The sequence below is a fragment of the Psammomys obesus genome, unplaced genomic scaffold (assembly GCF_907164565.1).
Source record: "Psammomys obesus unplaced genomic scaffold, mPsaObe1.curated_primary_1811, whole genome shotgun sequence".
Classification (NCBI taxonomy): Eukaryota; Metazoa; Chordata; class Mammalia; order Rodentia; family Muridae; genus Psammomys; species Psammomys obesus.
In genome coordinates this window covers 897,661-915,132 of record NW_026596256.1, presented here as the reverse complement: position 1 = coordinate 915,132, position 17,472 = coordinate 897,661, and the positions used below count along the sequence as shown (strand labels likewise).

Sequence of the window (17,472 nt, the reverse complement as noted above, 5' to 3'; positions counted from 1 at the left end):
TGATGCTGAGTAGAAAGTGCTGCTGTTTCCACCAATAACCAAGATTTGCAGAGAACTTTACTTATTATACTCTTGTCTACAACATCCTTGTGTCTCCACCCCCAGTGTGGAGGGCCAGGAACCATCGATTTCTTTGTGTTCTTGAGGGTTCAGTCATAGCATTGGAAAGTAAGTTTAGGATTTTAAATGAGATGTTATCTGACCCAAATGCCTTAGCTGGAGGATGATAAAGAACTACGTAGATGTAATGGGTTGTTTTTCTGGCTGAATGCTGCTCTGTGAAGAGGCGAGATGATCGGGTTATTGATCCATGGCCCTTAGTTCTAGAAAAAAGAAGCAGAATTAGAAGAGTCTGTGGGTTTGGCATTCCAGAGATACAGACATTATTGCTATGTAAATGGATCAAAATGGAGTCTGAAATGAGTCTCAAAGACAGGAGCATTATGAGAACAACTTTTGCTATCTGAATCCTCCATCTCTTACCATATGATTGCAAAACTGGCCTGCACACATAAATCAAGACTTAAAGTGGTTACCACTCCTTTCATTGCTGTAGGACAATATTTGACTTAAAAAATGTGGAGGCATCGTAATGAGATGAAAGGAAAGCAGTTATGATCAGGAACTGCTGGCCAGGCTGCTAACTGTTTGGACAGGCAGCATGCTAGCCCTCTGTTGTCCTGGATACCTTGCTCTAAGAGCAGTCACCTCCAGCTGCGAGGCGGAATAGGAAAAAGATTCCACCAACCCTTGGGGATCCTGCATGGAGTAAAGCTTTGGCTTTGCGGAGTGCAGAACCTATCCACATTGATGAAAATCCCTTCACAGAAACATGATTAGGGGAAAAGAAATCATTAACTCAGTCAGGTCATGAAGTCAGGTCAGCACAACTTTAATATTATTGCCAATGTCTGTATTCAGAGAGACACATCTGCCAGTCCGCCTGTGGCCTTGGGGAGTCAACCAATTTCAATCTTGTATCTGCGTCCAAAGCTAAGCATAGCATGGAGAGATTTTTTTTTCCCCTCTCTTTTCAGTGTGTGATAGAAAATTGGTTTTCAGTGTCTTTTGTCGCCCTCTTTAATCGGATCCTCAATGGATTTAGTCTCCCTGAAGCATCAGCCAGGATTATTGTACACCTTTGTGTCAAATATCACCTAAAGAATCTGCTTCCTTTAAAAGTCATGTACAAGGTTGGGTATTACAATTCAGGGCCAACCATTGAATTTTATGCACAGTCATAGGAAATCTGGGACAATAGATGTTATAAGTATTCTTCAGGGGCCTTGAGAAGTAAACCAGGGGAGGGAGACTGCTGTGGCCTACATACTAGAGAGCCGATAGCATCAAGGTGTATTTCCCACAGTGTGTGGACTTTTTGCATGGAAATGATCTGCTTTCCTCCTCTTTTCCCCAAGCTGTACCCAAACACTTTCCTTTCCTCTGTTCCCTAGGACCATGGAAAAATATTTGATGTCACATTCTTTTTCTCAGATAGTTTCCCTCCTGCCTTAAAGTTGTTGGAAAAGACCAGTTTATCAACTATTAAGAAGCAACTGGCTGTCTCCGACATATGTGACCTAGCACTATTCCTTAATTCACGTGATTTATTCAGTTTGGGGAGGGGTTACTTATATATTTGCTTGTTTGTTTTTATTTGGTTCCTGTACTGCCTGTTGCCTGGGGCTTGCAACTAGCATGTCAAATCAGTCTCAAACAGCCCCATCTCTGGTACACCCAGAGCAGGCAGTACTCGCTCATCGACAGTCCACACTTAAAATTCTGCCAGCCAGTCTTGCATTATTTTGTGGAAGATAGAACATGCACATAACAAAGGTCTCACTGGCCGTTTCTTCTCCTAGAATAACCACATTATATGCGTTCTCTTATATGTGTGTTCCCCTAGAGTAACAGCAGCCACTGTTTTTAGAAATTTAACTTCCTAGTTTTTAAAATTCACCATTGGCTATATGTATGTGCATACACTTATTGCTGTTTCCTCTTCAGTCATCAATATGAATTTGTAACTTAGTCCTTAAAGCTGTAGCCACCTTATTCTTGAACATTGACTCACTAGTGAATCCAGAAAGGATTGTCATGAGCATGGGGCAGGACAAGCCTTTTTCCCTTTTTTGTAAGCTGTGACACACTTTAAACACATGGCAGATGATTGGCTAGTGTTCTGCACATTTGGTTTTAGATAGAGTAGAATTTGTTGTACCATGTGCCAAACAAGAGGTTCTCTTATCATCTAAGGAAGAATAAGAGAACAGTACAGTGCATGACTTTCATTCTGTGGAAGTTCCCTGAGCTGATGGGATGAAGAGACAGCAAGTTCCTTGTTACGTTCAGCTGTTCTTACATAGAGTTTTCATGTCCTCATTGTTGTTGTCTGGGCCCCTTTTCTTATTTGAGAGTGGAATTTCCTTCAACCCTTACTTTGAGGAGACTAGGAAGAACTTAGTAAGCCCTAAAGGGTCTCCAACAGCCCCTTTTAGTTGGAAAACAACATCAGGGGCACGCTTAGCCATCCCTGTAGCATGATAGAAACTCACTGTGAAGGAGAGCAATCAGAAGGTCTCAGGCCCTGACACTAGGATAAGATTTTAAGATCCCGTGGACCTTGAAAGTGAAATCTTTTGTGCCTAAAGTGCTTCTTTTCACATGTCATTCCCAGAAAATAATTATGGACCTGGGAAATGTTCAAAATTTCCTACTTTTTTTTTTCTGTTCCTGATTGTCAGTGTAGTGAGTGACAATATGCATTCAGCTGCCTGAGTACTCTCTCGACCTCCCTTCCTCCACAAGCTTGTGAATCGGGCTAGGTAGGATAAACACTGGCAGCGACTCTAAAGGAAGATGTGTGAGTGGTAGGATCAATCTTCTTATTTTAATTTAAAACTGTAAATTGAAGAATTGTATATGCCTCTGAGATATACAAATTAGGTTATGGTTTATAAATAGAACATGAAATAATTAAATCAAAGTGATTGCCAGTTCTATAACCTAATACAGTTTTTAGTTTTCTGTATTAGAACATTTGAAGTGTACTCTTTTGGAAAATTCGGAACACATAATAAACTATCATTTCTACAGTCCCTTTCTCTAAGTTTAGATTCACAGGAAGCATGGGCCATCACATTCTTAATTTCCCTCCCACACTGCTTCAGACTTGTATGGCAGAACACTGTATCCTCCCTCCTTTCCCTGTGCGTAACCACAGCTTGCACTTTTGTGCTTTGGGACAACCTTAACCTGGAATGGGCTTCATAAAAGCTTACTAGGGTAGATGCTATGTATTCTGGAAGGCTCAGATTGGGAGGAAATTCAGCAGGAAATGCTTCCTTGACCTTGGTTCTGCGCTGGCCCTCCTCTTCAAGCTCTTGTGCCCTTTCCTGGCATCACATCATGTGGTGCTGAGCCATCCTGTAAACAGTGAGTGTGCCCTACAGAATACAAGCTTTCTACTCTCACAGCCATCGCGTTACACACACTTGGATGACTCCACATGATCACATAGGAAAATGCTCAGCGGGAGCTCTTGCTGGTTGCCTATTTTCGTCTTGCTGCATGCATTTAATTGATGAGTAATTTTCGTGATTCTTAGTTTGATTTTTAAAAGTTCAATGTGGGAAACTTTGGATTGTGGTGGTAAAACGTACTAATAGTTGTTTTTATGTTTACACAACAGGTTTTACCTCAACTTTATTACTGAAGAAGTAGAGAATCCTGAAAAGTAAGTAACCTTGTTTACTGTGAGATATTTTTGTTAGGCATGAAATTTGAATTTTCTAATTAAATTATAGACTTGAAGAAGAAAACCACTGTGGCCCACTTAACTTTGCTGTTGTTATTATTATTCTTTTAGGTAAATTGAGTTATGTTTTCACAATAAATTACTCCCACAGATATATATTATATAATATATATTATATGTTAATATTAATATATGTTAAATATATTATATATAACCATATATTATATTCAATAGTAAACTGCCTTATATCTGTATTTAGGAAAGAATGAAGTTATCTCTTGTGTAATCTATTTTACACAAACATATACGTATAACTTAACATGAACTCTTATTAAGTGCAGTTTGAACTGAAAAAGTTGATTATGTCTAGCAATACAGGTACTTTAAAAAATAACTACGTAAGCTGGGCGTGGCAGTACACATCTTTAGTCCCAATGCTCAGGGAGGCAGAGGCAGGTGGATCACTTTGAGTTTGAGGCCCAGCCTGAGTGAGTCCAGGTCAGCCAAGGCTACACAGTGAAACCCTGTCTTTTATTCAGCATAGGCCATCTCCTAATCATTGTGCTAGGAGCCTCTTTCAGGATGAACGGGGCTTATCATCAAGTTTTTCACTGTGTTCTCCGTGAATGAAGGTTACTGAAACAAATGTGTAATAGTGTGACTGGCACCACAAGCAGAGTGCTCAGCGAGCATGGAGAAAGTGAGACATTCTTAACTTCATCCTGAGACATGCTGCTCATCAAGAATAGCAAGGGAGTGTCCCTGGTATTCAGAGAGAGGGGGTGGGAGGGAGAGAGAGGACTCTGACATGTGAAAAAGCGAAAGTATAGAGGTGAGAAAGGGCACCATTGTGAAACAGGTTGGAGTCAGAGGGTTCACCTAAGGGTTACCAGTTCAAAATAAGAGGAACTAGCTAAGTATGGCCCTGGGTGTGCTGGGAGACTGATTGCAGGTGGCCAAGCATCAGAGTTTAGAACACACAAGCCAACAATGGAAGTCAACACGATTCCTCACAGTATTCCTCACAATATTCCTCACAATATTCCTCTGATTCAAGTGCTGTGTGAATCAATATGTAATTTCTACACAAAGAAAGCTGATTTATTAAGAAATATGACCAATTTATGAGAATATTTTCAGATTTTTAACTGGAATTAGAGGTAGAGAAAATATTTACCAGGAACTAATTCTTACATTTTTGGAATGATAATCAGGCTATCCAGTGACTGATAGCACATTGTTTATGGAGATCAATAGGTAGGCCTGTCTTTTGAGTTTTGTAGACTGTGTAGACACAAAGATAGCTTTGTAGACACAAAGATAGCTCATACTATATTTAAGGTAAAATATTTATTGGATTCCCATTATGTGAAACAAATAACTAGGATTTAGCATGGCATTTAAAGCAGAGACATTTTAAAGAGACCAATTGCTAAAAATCTAGTATAAGAGAATATTTATTATTAAAAATGGCAAATTATGGTTTATGCATGTGTTCTAGATCATAGCATCAGTGCTCTAGAAATGATTCACATTCTAGGTTAAGCTATTTAACAGTTTAGACAGATGTGCTTTTTAGACACATGTTGCATGTGTGTGTGTGTCTGTCTATGTCTCGTGTCTGTGTGTCTGTCTGTCTTTAAGTGCTTCATACTGTTACATGTTTCTGATGCATTGCCCTGGAGAGACTCTCAGGTTAAGAAGTCCCTTCTTTAACTCTATTTTACCTCTTAGTCTCAGACACTGTTTAAGCCCATGCTTCAGTGCTTACAGACAGTAGAGAAAGGTGATGGTGACACATCAATTCATTGCATTTGTTTTTCTACTGAAAAGATTTTTTTTTAATATGCTGCCCTTGCAGAGACTGAGGTTCTATTCCCAGCACCCCATCAGGTGGCTCACAATTGTCTTCAATCTAACTCTGAAGGATCCTATATATATTTGGCCTTTATAGATTACTGCACCCACACAAAGATACAAGCAAACACACAGTTTTCAAAGATTAAAACAAATCTGAATAGTAAAAATAATGATCTACATGTCTTACTGGATTGTGCTAAGGAGTTAATGTATATGTTTATGAATGAAGGCTATTTTTAAATCTCCACATAATTGTTGCATCCTCATTTTAAAGAAAAGCAAACTTCTACTCATTTAAAAGTGTTTTCTAGGTTTCAACATTTCATGCAATTATCTTTTCTCAGTTGCTTTTGAAAGGAGTATGAAAAATTAGTACGTTGTAGTGAATCCAGCTCCTGCAGTTTTCAGGGCTTTATAATATTTTTAAAATATTATAAAAGGCTTTATAATATTTAAAAACAAACTTAGGTCTCGAGAGATGGCTCAGCAGTTAATACCACTTGTTGCTCTTCCAGAGGACATGAGTAAGCTTCCCAACACCCTTATCAGGCAGCTCACAACCACCTTTAACTTCAGAATGGTGGCTCTCTCAGAGACCTGCTCATGCACACACTCAGGAATTCCACCACAGCACTAAACTGGGATCCATCATACATATGCAGAGAACCTGGTGCATGCTGCTTCAGTCTCTGTGAGTTCATATGAGCTTTGCTCATATTGATTTAGAGAGCCTTGTTTTCTTGGTGTCCTCAATCCCCTCTTGCTCTTATACTCATCCCACCTCATCTTCCATGGGATTTCCTGGGCTCTGAGGGAAGGGATTTGATGGAGACATCCCAGCTAAGACTGAGTGTCCTAAGGACTCTCACTCCATTGATAATGTCTGGCTGTGGGTCTCTATAAGTGTTCCAATTTGCTGTAGAAGAAAGCTTCACTGATGATAGCTGATAGGTGAAGGCGCTGCTCCATGAGTACAGCAGAGTGTCATGAGAAGTCATTTTAGCAGTACATTTTTTGTTTCCATTTTCATAGACAAATCTTTGTTTGGTTTTCTGCTATGTCCCTGGGCTAGCTAATCTCAGCTTCTTGGTCACCCAGCAGTTGTGTCTGGGCTCCATCTCATGGTGTTGGCCTTCAGTCAAATCAGTCATTGGCTGGTTACTCAAGCTTTGTGCCACCATTGTCCCAGTATATCTTACAAGTACTACACCATTATAGATAAACTGTTTATGGCTGGCTTGGTGTTTTCCTTTCTCTTTTTGAGAGTGCAGAGTACCTTCCTGTACTAAAGACGATGGAATGGAATGGTAAAGGATCTATGAAGGCACTGCTCTCACATCTCCATGTTCAATGAGTATGTAGGTGTTGTCTTCAGCAACGGAGCCTTAATATCCGTGTGGGGAGCAACCAGTAGTCATGGCAATAGTCTGGTTTGTTTGGGAATTCCTATAGGACCCCTTGGCCAACAACTCAATTAGGTATAACCCAACATGCTCTTAACTGCTATGAAATCTCTCTAGTCCCTTAACATTGCATTTTGCTTTAAGGTCTTAATATTTGGTCCTTGTGGAGCTCCTGTCCTCTCCAGGTCATACTAACTCCCCCTTCTTTCATATGATTCCCTGCCAAAGGTTTGGTTTGGTTATGAGTCTCAGCATCTGCTTTGATACACTGCTAGGGAGAGTCTTTCAGAGGCCTTCTGCAGTAGGCTCCTGTCCTGTTACTTGTTTTCTCCTACTTCCAAAGTCCATCCCATTTGTCTTTCTGAATGAGGATTGATCATTTTACCCAGAGTCCTCTTTCTTGCTTATCTTCTTTAGGTGTACAGATTTTAGTGTGCTTATCCTATCCTATAGGTCTGGTACACACTTATAAGTGAGTATACACTGCGCTTGTCTTTCTGCTCCTGGGATACCTCACTCGGGATGATCTTTTCTAGATCCCACCATTTGCCTGAAAATTTCATGATTTCCTTGTTTTTAATTGCTAAGTAAAAGTACCACAATTTGTGTATCCATTCCTTCATTGATGGATATCTGGGTTGTTTCCAGGTTATGGCTATTATGAATAAAGCTGCTACAAACATGGTTGAACAAATGTCCTTGTTGTGTACTTGGGCACAGGGGTCTTCTATGAGACTGTTTCTCCAACCTAGGACCATGTATGGATATAATCTAGAACACCAGCTCTAATGTAGCCCATGGTACCTCAGTATCCAAGTGGGGTCCCTAGTAAGGGGAACAAGGTCTATTTCTGACATGAACTCAATGGCTGCCTCTTTGACCTCTCCCCTGCTCCCCCGAGGGAGGAGCAGTCTTTCTAGGCCACAGAGGAGGATATAGCAGCCAGTCCTGAAGATACCTGATAAGCTAGGGTCAGATGGAAGTGGAGGAGGACCTCCCCTATCAGAGGACTTGGAAAGGGTCAGGGAGAAGGTGAGGGAGAGAGGGTGGTGTTGGGAGAGAAGGAAGGAAGGGGCTACGGCTGGGATACAAGGTAAATAACCTGTGATTAATATAAAAAATAAAAATTATAAAAAGGTCTTAATATATAGGATTTCTCAGTACAGGTTAAGAGTCTCCAGAACTTTGAAGTGAATATGAGATAAGTTGAAGAACAAAAGCATTGATCTCTTTTCTTCTTTCATGTGGGATAGTTAGTTAAGTCAGTTCTCATTTAGAGGACTCTGAAAAACTTAGCCAATACATTCATTTTTGCAAATTGAAAACATGACAAATCTACATAATTTCTGAAATAACACAGTGAAGGTTAATGTCGTGTTCTGTATTTATCAACCAAAGTAACTCCGAGTTTTGATCATTTTCATCAGTGTTAGCTTTTCAAATGACATCGTGTGACCATTTTAACAGCTAGAGGAGGTCTTTTCAAATTGCGTTTTATTTTTAGAACACAAGAATGATTTGGGAAATATTTGGCCCTAAGTATGAAGAACAGATGGCACTATTTTGTGGATCTAGTCCAAATGTGTACTTTGTATTATCTTATAGGTGGACTCAGGTTCCAAAACACCTTCCATTACCAGGGAGAGTAATTATGGTTGCATCTCCTTTGCGATGCGCCAAGATAAATGTGTTTTCTAATCAGTCACCGATGCATATGCCCAGGTGTGCCGAGACATGCAACTTGCTGGCAGCTGGTGCAATGAATCATCAGCCAAGGGTATAACCCTTTTACTCCCTCCTCCATGAGAGCAACCAGATCTTCCCTGAACTAATGGAGAGAAGGTGATAATTAATTTAAGTCAGTGAACATAGCAATGCGATTTTTAAGGAGATAGGATGTACAGGGAAGTTTCATGATCTCAAATGACTACTCTTCTCATGTAATCTCATTTTGAGACACCTCTCAGATTACCTAACATGACACTATGAACTCATTCCTGAGCTATCATAGGCCTCACAAAACAGTGCTTACAGGTTACAGCAAGGGAGAGACACACTTGACAATAATGTCTATGTTTTCATTTATGTTATGTTACAGTGGAGACATTTTCTCATGGCTTTCTTTTTCTTTTTAGAAACACATTCACCTCTGTATATATTAGTGCTGGTGAATGTATGTGTGTGTGTGTGTGTGTGTGTGTGTGTGTGTGTGTGTGTGTATGTACATGCATAGGGAGTCTCTCTCAACCTTATTTTTCCCAGGGTCTCTCACTGGACCTGGAATTCACCAATTGGCTAGACTGAATGGTTAGTGAGCTTCAGTGATATCCATTGGTCTCTACCTCGCCAGCATTGAAATGGCAGGCTTCACCACCACACCTGGATTTTTCACAGATGCTGGCCATCTGAACCCAGCTCCTCAGGCTTGTGTGGCATGTTCTTTACCAGCTGAGCCGTCCCCAGTAAATTTCATAATAGCACAAGAGAAAATAGTTTTGTTACAGTGTCTTTAATAATTATCTGTAACTTGTTGACAAGAATACTATTTTCAAAGACATTAATGTATAATGTTTGGACCTCAAAGGGCATAGAATTCCAAGGAATATAGTTTGGAAATATAATCTCCCCACATGGCATGTGGAGTAATAATGACAGATGACATATTCAGCTTTTTTTTTCTTTAAATGTGTTTTGGGAAATATAATGAGTTCTGCCTTATGACATTACTTTGGTGGGGAAGATATCACACAATCTATCATTGTTCAAAAAGTTACACAGTACAAAGAACATATCATTTAGATGTATAATGTTTGAAATCCCATTCGTCGATTGATGAATCATGTCTTGTGTTGATGAAAGCTAAGAAATAAATTGCTTTGGTTTGACCTTGGGGGTCTGAGATTAGTCAGTCTGTCTATTAGACTTGTTCTCATGTTCTTCTCACATCATTTGTTCCTTCTGTTCTGAAGTGCTGGAAACCACAGATATAGAGGGAGTCAGTAGAGCTTGATACCATCCATCATTTTTGAAGAACAGGCCCTCACTGTGCTTTGAATGATCAAGTTAAATAGAAGGTTTAGATAATCAGAGTGTCACGTTTAATTAATATCTCTCCTGCTCCCAATTTATATTAATTGGTATCTCAAAGTCATCAGTCCTAGTACCAATGATAACTTAGAAGAGGAAGTTGGTTTGGGAAAAATATACTGAGATGAGTGAGGCAGTTTGGTCCCTTTGTTTGGGATCCCCAAAATAATCTTGATGTTTATATCTGGTTGAGATGTTACACTCATACATTTTTAAGATAGGCATTTAATTTCTTACTGACTGTTTTATTTGTCATTTTACTCTTTCATATGACCTGTAAGTACCAGGTTATATAAAACCATTAATCTTATTAAAGATAGCAAAACAAAACAAGGAAGGAAAATGGAAAAGGGACTTGCCTTAACATTTTGTGGTGAAGTTTCATGACAGAGACTGAAGCTGGGCTTGGAAATCTCTTTATCTTTCATTTGTGTGTGTGTGTGTATGTGTGTGTGTTTCAACCATATATGATCAAAATCTTCCTCTTTTGTGCTCAATTAGAAAATTCCAAGTCATTAGGAAATAGCAGCATGTTTGTGTGTGTGTGTGTGTGTGTGTGTGTGTGTGTGTGTGTTATGGCAAAGTTTGGGAAATTGCTTACTACAAAATAATGCAATTTTACAGTCATAGATCATAACCAAGTTTTTATTACATATACTTGTGTTTGATGTTCTTTGGTTATATAATCTGATTTTTCACAGAAAATTAACCCATTTTAAATAAGTTCATAGAAAAACTTATATAAGCAAGCCAATTTAACTTACAAACATATTTGCCAAGTAAATCTCTTTTAAAAATGGAGTTTCTGCATAGAGGACTTTTAGGATTCAACCCCATGATGAGGCAAATTGCTTCTGAGCCTTTGTTTATGACTGTTAAGTGGATGGTAATTATCCCAATAGTTCTCATAAGTAGGAAATATATGAAAAAGTTAAATTGTATCGAGCTTGACAAGTAATACAAACTGCAAAACCAAACTTACATCTATGTCTAAAAAGGTCTTCCCTTGGCAAAGTGGGACTTAGTTAATATCCATATTATGTATTAATATCCATACCTATCCTTGGATTTATCTTAAACTAGGACATTGCTGATCTTAGGTTTTGAGGTAATTAATGCCCAGATTAAAACGATTCCATGTTGTACTTCTTTGGAAATAAGCACAAAGTCTGGCAGCTCCAATTCCAACCTGTGTCACAATAGAGATATGCTGGGGCCATTGAGACAGACAGAAGCTGGCATCTGACCACGTGGCGGGAAGACATGAGTCTCCAGGTGGCTCTTCCTTGCTCTTCTCAGTCTGAAAGTTTCTCCCTAGAGAAACGTGGGGTTGATATACTTTGGGATCAAAATTCTTGCATTTCTCAGTTTCACATATGCATAAAAGATACATTTGGCTCCAAAACCCCTTGTTCATATAAGGCTGAAGTATCAAATAAGTGATGCAGAAATTATAGGATTATATTATAATATTTTATCATGGAGACATATTAATCCCTCGAGTGCTTTGTGGAGGGCACAGTGCTTTTTTTTTTATTTCAACCACATCAAAAGGCAGATTTTTGAAGGGGAATGCTTTTGAATGTTCTCACATCCTTTCAGTTCAGTCATTTCTGAGTTCTATTTTTAATCCCATTGAAGTTTATATTTGGCATCTAGAAAGAAATCATGTTTTGGGATCAATAATAGTGGTTAATTCATCTTCACCCAATTTCTGTTTCCTTTAGCACAAAATAAGAGACCACAAATGGTAGAGAAGCTAGAGTGGTAGAAGGCAGAGTTTTGGAATTAGAAGAGAAACTGCAGAGTTTCTAACTTAGCTTGGAAATCCAAGCATGAAGTTGTTCTCCCAGAGCTTTAAAGAGCATTGAGTCATATGTGACAGAATGAGAAACTGACCATTATGTCCTGGACCAGTCTACTTTAATATTGACATTCATTATTATTAGAGTCGGGGGTCTCACTATGGAGCTCTGGTAGCATAAAACTCATTATGTACATCAGGATGGATGTGAATTCACCAGGTTCCAGACTGCTGGAGTGAAAGGCCTGTGTCACCACGTCTGTGACTTTTTATATTTTACTTTGTGTGTATTGACTAGCAACTTTGTAATTTACAACCATTTCTAGTTGGGATAAATTATCATTTGAATGGTATAAGCAGGGTGGTGTTGATGTCTTGATCACAGAAGATATTACCCAAGTGAGGAGTGAAATAACTCACACCGCAGGGTCAGTGTCAAAGTCAGAGTCTCTGGAATCTTGATGCTTATGCCATAGGAACACTCAAGCACCTGCTCTGGTTTCCATCCACTCATCTGGGTGAATGGAATCCCTCCATATGCAGAAGTATCGAGTCAGCCAGTGGCTTGCCTCCCAATTTTGTGGTCACATCCTCAGGCACACCCTCTTCCATATACAGATAATCTACCTTCATTCTTTGCTTCTACATTGGAAAGTCAAGCAACTGTGCCCAGAATGTGATGCAGAAGAAAATTTCACAGTCTGGGTTATAAGGAAACACTTCTTAGAACTGTAAACTCTGATCTGTGGCCTGTTGCTGTTCAGGTACTCACATTGACCCACTTCTGTTTAAGATTCTCACTAGAGTAGGATAACCTTCCACGTGGTTACTTATGTATAAATGTAAGACATGTCATTTTGTGTATAAGTCATGAATGACCTAAGAAGGCCATCATGTTCACATATATCATACCTCAAAACTATTTGGATAATTTTCCAGTCATTAAAATGTTGAGAACAATGCTTAGGTTTGTACAGGTACAAGTAAGACCCAATCCCAGTATATATCTGAAAGAATGCAAAGGGAAACAGGACTTTCCATTGAGCAAGAGGCATTCCTTTGTTTTATGTTCTACCCTTGGTTAAAGAGTCATTGCAGATAGTGCCAGTTCAGAACATCAAAATTCAAACCCTGTCTGGCCTTAACCATCTGTTTGACCTCAGACAGTCCCCGCATTGCTTGGTGAGCCTCTGTTTACCATTTTAATATGGAAGGCAATAATCCTCATATTATGCTTCTCTTAGGGCTGTGAGGAAGAATGTGTGAAATTCGAAAATGTTAATGAGCTCAACAAGTAATATACAAACACCAGCTGCAACCCAAACCTATATTCTTTGAAGATTAGTCTATTTCATAAGCATAAGCTCTGAAAAAAAAATTAAAGGATTAAAATAATTGTTTCATGAACAGGGGGTGCCTTTTCTGCATGTGTGAAATAATAATCAGCTTGGCTCGTTGACTGCACCATCAGCAAATCACTCACTTATTAGAAGTTAGAGGGCTAAGGGGGAGGGTAAGAACTATGCTCTCATTGGTTCCCTCAGGTGATGCCCGGCTCATGTATACACCAGAGTCAGAGGGAATTTCTCTCGGCAGACAATTTTTTTTTTTCCTTTTGTGATAAATATTGGCATGCCCACACCTGGATAGCCATTATCATACAGTTGATTGATGGCGCTGACAGAATACATGAGCTGCTTGTATTTTGATTAGAGTTACCTAGTTTTACGTTGACTATCTTATCAAGAAATGCTCTTTTGAAATCTGTGAAACAAGGTCTTAGTTTGAGTGGCTTACAGCATGTATTTTAAACATTTTTATCCTTAGCTTTTCCAGTAGAGAAGCTGGTTAGTAGAGTATACAAGAATGCAAGCTAAAGTTTTATGAATCTTCACATAATTTCATGATGTAAAATCTTGTTATATATATATGTCTATACACACATGTATATATGCATGTATATGCATATATATATATATATGTGTATAATATATATATAGAGAGAGAGAAAAAGAGAGAGAGAGAATGGGACAGGTCTCATCATCATCCAGGCTGACCTTGCAGTTCCTCAGTAGTCCAGGTTGGCTGTGATACGCCTACCTCATTCTCCTAAATTTAGGAATTATAGGGATATGCTACTATACCCATTTAAAAATAGTCATTTATTAAATATATAAATAACATTTTAATCTGTCCTGTGCTCAGGAGGAAGCTGATGCTCAAAGGAGTAGAATGCCTTCTTAGGGCCTTGAAGTGGTCCAGTGAGAAGATTAGGATGACATTCCCCAATTTTCTAGCTCCAGAGATCAAAGTCTTTCTAACACACCAGTTAAACTTGAGGGGACAAAAGACAGAAGTGATCCTTAATCACAGGGGACATCACTGCTAATTAAGGATGCAACTTTGCTGAGAAAGAGGAAGTGAAATGCAGAACAGAGAAATGGAGGTGTCTGAGGCAGGGGGCTGGCCATGCAGGAAAGCTGTAGAAGAATGATTGGTTTCAGGAGATAATGTGTAATGCACCCTGAGGACGATAGTGTGGATGTTGGGCTGTGATGAGCCCACACCTCTGTTGGGAGGCTTTGGGAACTTATCTAGCAGGCAGGTGCTGAGAAAAGTCTTTGGGGGGAATGGGAATCAGTGCTTGAAAAATATTAATTTGATGGCAAGTCCAGTGAGTTTTCTTCTTGTGATATTTGGATTTAAATGGAGGTCTAGTGATGCTTCTTTTGCATGTTTGCTTATAATAAAACAACATCAGTGAGAACTTAATTGTCATTTTGCTTTTGTCCATTGCTTTAGGGAGCTACAGTGACACAGCATGTAGCAGAAATTCTGGCAGGGAGTGACATAAATCGCCACACTATCCTGGCCCGAGATAGAGGCTCACCTTCTCGGAAAATAAGATGAGTGAGCATTACGTTTGTGAGCTCATGTCACAAATACAGGGCTGTGGGAGTTTCTTGATTAGTGAAAAAGATTCATCTAGCCATTCTTCCTGCCACCAGAAGAGCAAATAGGATCAGGAGAGATAGTTCATTTGTAAGGAAAATTTATAATTCAAAAGTGTCCAAACAAGAGCATGGAAATGCTCAAAATATAAATGTAATGGATTCTTGTTCAGTGACACCCTTGAGACATTAGGGTTGAAAAAAATTGGACATGCTCATGCCTAATTTTGGTTTGAGTTCTAGGAAATTCTAGTTCTGCTTTTCAATGAGGAAATGGAGCAAAGATAGTCCTGCTGATGGCTTGTGTTACTGGAGATGCGGAGATGTCGCAATCTGGTGAGAGAGATGAAATGCTAGGGCGGGAAAGATAGCTTGGTGGTTAAGAGCACTTGCTGATCCAAGTTCAGATCCTAGCACCCATGTTGGATGGAGCAGAATGACATATATCTCCAGCTCCAAGGAGTCCTATGTCTTCTTCTGGCTTTCATGGGCACCTGCACAGAGTTGAACATACCCACACAAATGGGCATAACCACCACAAGTGCGCTCGCACACACACACTCACGCACACACACACACACACACACACACACACACACACACTCACGCACACACACTTACTTTTGAAAGCCTCAGGACAAGGCCCTTAGATTTTTACAATCAAATAGAAATCTCAGGTTAGATTCTGGAAACATTTCAAGAAAGATACTTTCAGATCTGATTATCACCCATTCAATGTTCCAGAGGAAATGTGGGCAAAGGGAAAGAGGAAAAGAACAGTGTGAGCACAGGGCAGGAGACAGGCTAGTGGACCACTGGTCCTGCTTGACAAGGTGAATATCACAGCGGTGCTGCGCTCATAGAGCCACATGGATCAGAGGGCCAAGGTTCTAGATTTTTCTGCCTTTTGTTTTTCTGGGCCAGCAGAGTCGCAAAGCAGAAGTCTCAAAAGCAAAAATGGTGTCTTGGCTGGTGTGGTGACCGCATGTCTATAGCCACAGTGCTGGGCAGGCAGCAGCACTGTAAGTTCAAAGTCATCCTGGGTTACAGTACAGGTTAGATTGCTATAAGTGAAGTCATTTGGAAGGCCTGAGATGCCTACATAACACAGGGCTTTTCTAGGTTTTCCAGGTCTTGCCTTTCTATAGCGTCACTGTTGGTTTTTGAGGAGGCCATCCTTCTTTCTGATTCTGCTGCTTTCTGATTCTATTTCCATTCTCTTGGGAACAAACACCAATGTCTCAGCTTTTCTTATTGCCACCCTGTACACTGGCATGTCTTGTGTGCCTTAGATTATTAAAGTGTGCCCTTGTCGTGGTTAAAAAAGGATGAACTTGGCTTGAGAAAATAAGTCACACCAGTCTGTACTGTTAGAGCTGACGGTTAACATCCACAATCTAAGGCAGGTGGCTGTGACGAGATTTTAGCCTTGAAATTAGCTGGTAGGGAAACATTACCATTAGACACGTCACGTGCGGCATTTAGTAAGACTGTTTTAAAAACAGTAAAATCGGCAGCTGTGCCATTCAGCTTTCTACAATGTGCAAGCAGATAATGGAAGTCATTCCTAGAATAGTAGAAGGAAGTAACTTTTTCCAGGTCATTTAGTGAAGGTCATGAGATTATGAGTAAAAACGGAATATGAGGAAGGAATGCTGGGATTTCAGAATATTGTAAAGGAATAGCTACGTCTATCGTCTCCAGTGTCTTCACAGATACACTGGCTCTTAAAAGATTCTTAGGATCTCTTTGAGCAGCTATATTTAATTTTTCCATTATTGTTACTGTCAAACAATCAAACTTCCACTTTCTGTACTTTGTCCTGCGGGAAGAAACAGAGAAATTGATACAGGAGGCACAGTTACCTTTTGTTCTCCGTCTGAAAATGACAAAAGCCCTGAGCTGGACAGTGAGTGGCAGTCAGAGATCTCAGGTGCTGTTTTTACAGCTGCATGGAGCCTCAGTGAGAAAGGTCAACTACATCCTGAACGTATGTACATGCTTATGTACTGGATTCTCCTGATGCAGCATCCTCTCGTCAGGGAGAGATGACCCAGGGACAGTACTGGGAGAAAGCAAGCAGGCATTGAACTCAGGGATGCCATGCTCTGAGTCATGGGGCTTTCCTCTTTATAGTAAACCACAAGCTGAGCTGGCTGTGGGGCCTGCGTGGGCCGGAGCTGAACTCCGGGTGTCTAGGTGCTTTTCAAACCTTCAGGTTGATGATACAAACCTGTGACTAAGCGGAGTAGAAAAACTCCCTGTTCTCTAAACAGGGTGTCAATGGAGCTCTTACTGTTGCCATTTCTGTAGAGACAGCTGAGTGGAATCTTCGGAACTATAAACAATGTCTGCCCACTCTGTCTGCCCTTCTGAACAGAGATGCTTTAGACACCCAAATCACGTTGATTATCCTGTTTCTGTATTCACATACTGTTTATCAAATTTTAAAGTAGCCGGGACTCAGAAAAAAGTAGTTGAAATCCAATAATCCATTTAGTGAAGTGATGAAATTTTTTCTATATATTTCATACCTGCTAGAAGAGTGAAAGCAACATTTGCAATAGCAACGAAAATGATTTCCATTGGATTCCAATATGGTAATGTAAC

The 17,472-nt window shown here is 39.8% G+C and overlaps 1 protein-coding gene across 1 annotated transcript in view; it reads left to right on the top strand.

Moving 5' to 3' along the window:
• The window catches only part of Slc7a11 (solute carrier family 7 member 11), a 69,370-nt gene that overhangs the window by 21,950 nt on the left and 29,948 nt on the right, over positions 1 to 17,472 (top strand). The window contains exon 6 of the mRNA XM_055596848.1: positions 3,692 to 3,736. Within this exon, the coding sequence (XP_055452823.1) occupies positions 3,692 to 3,736 (45 nt within the window). The remainder of the gene's footprint in view (positions 1 to 3,691; positions 3,737 to 17,472) is intronic.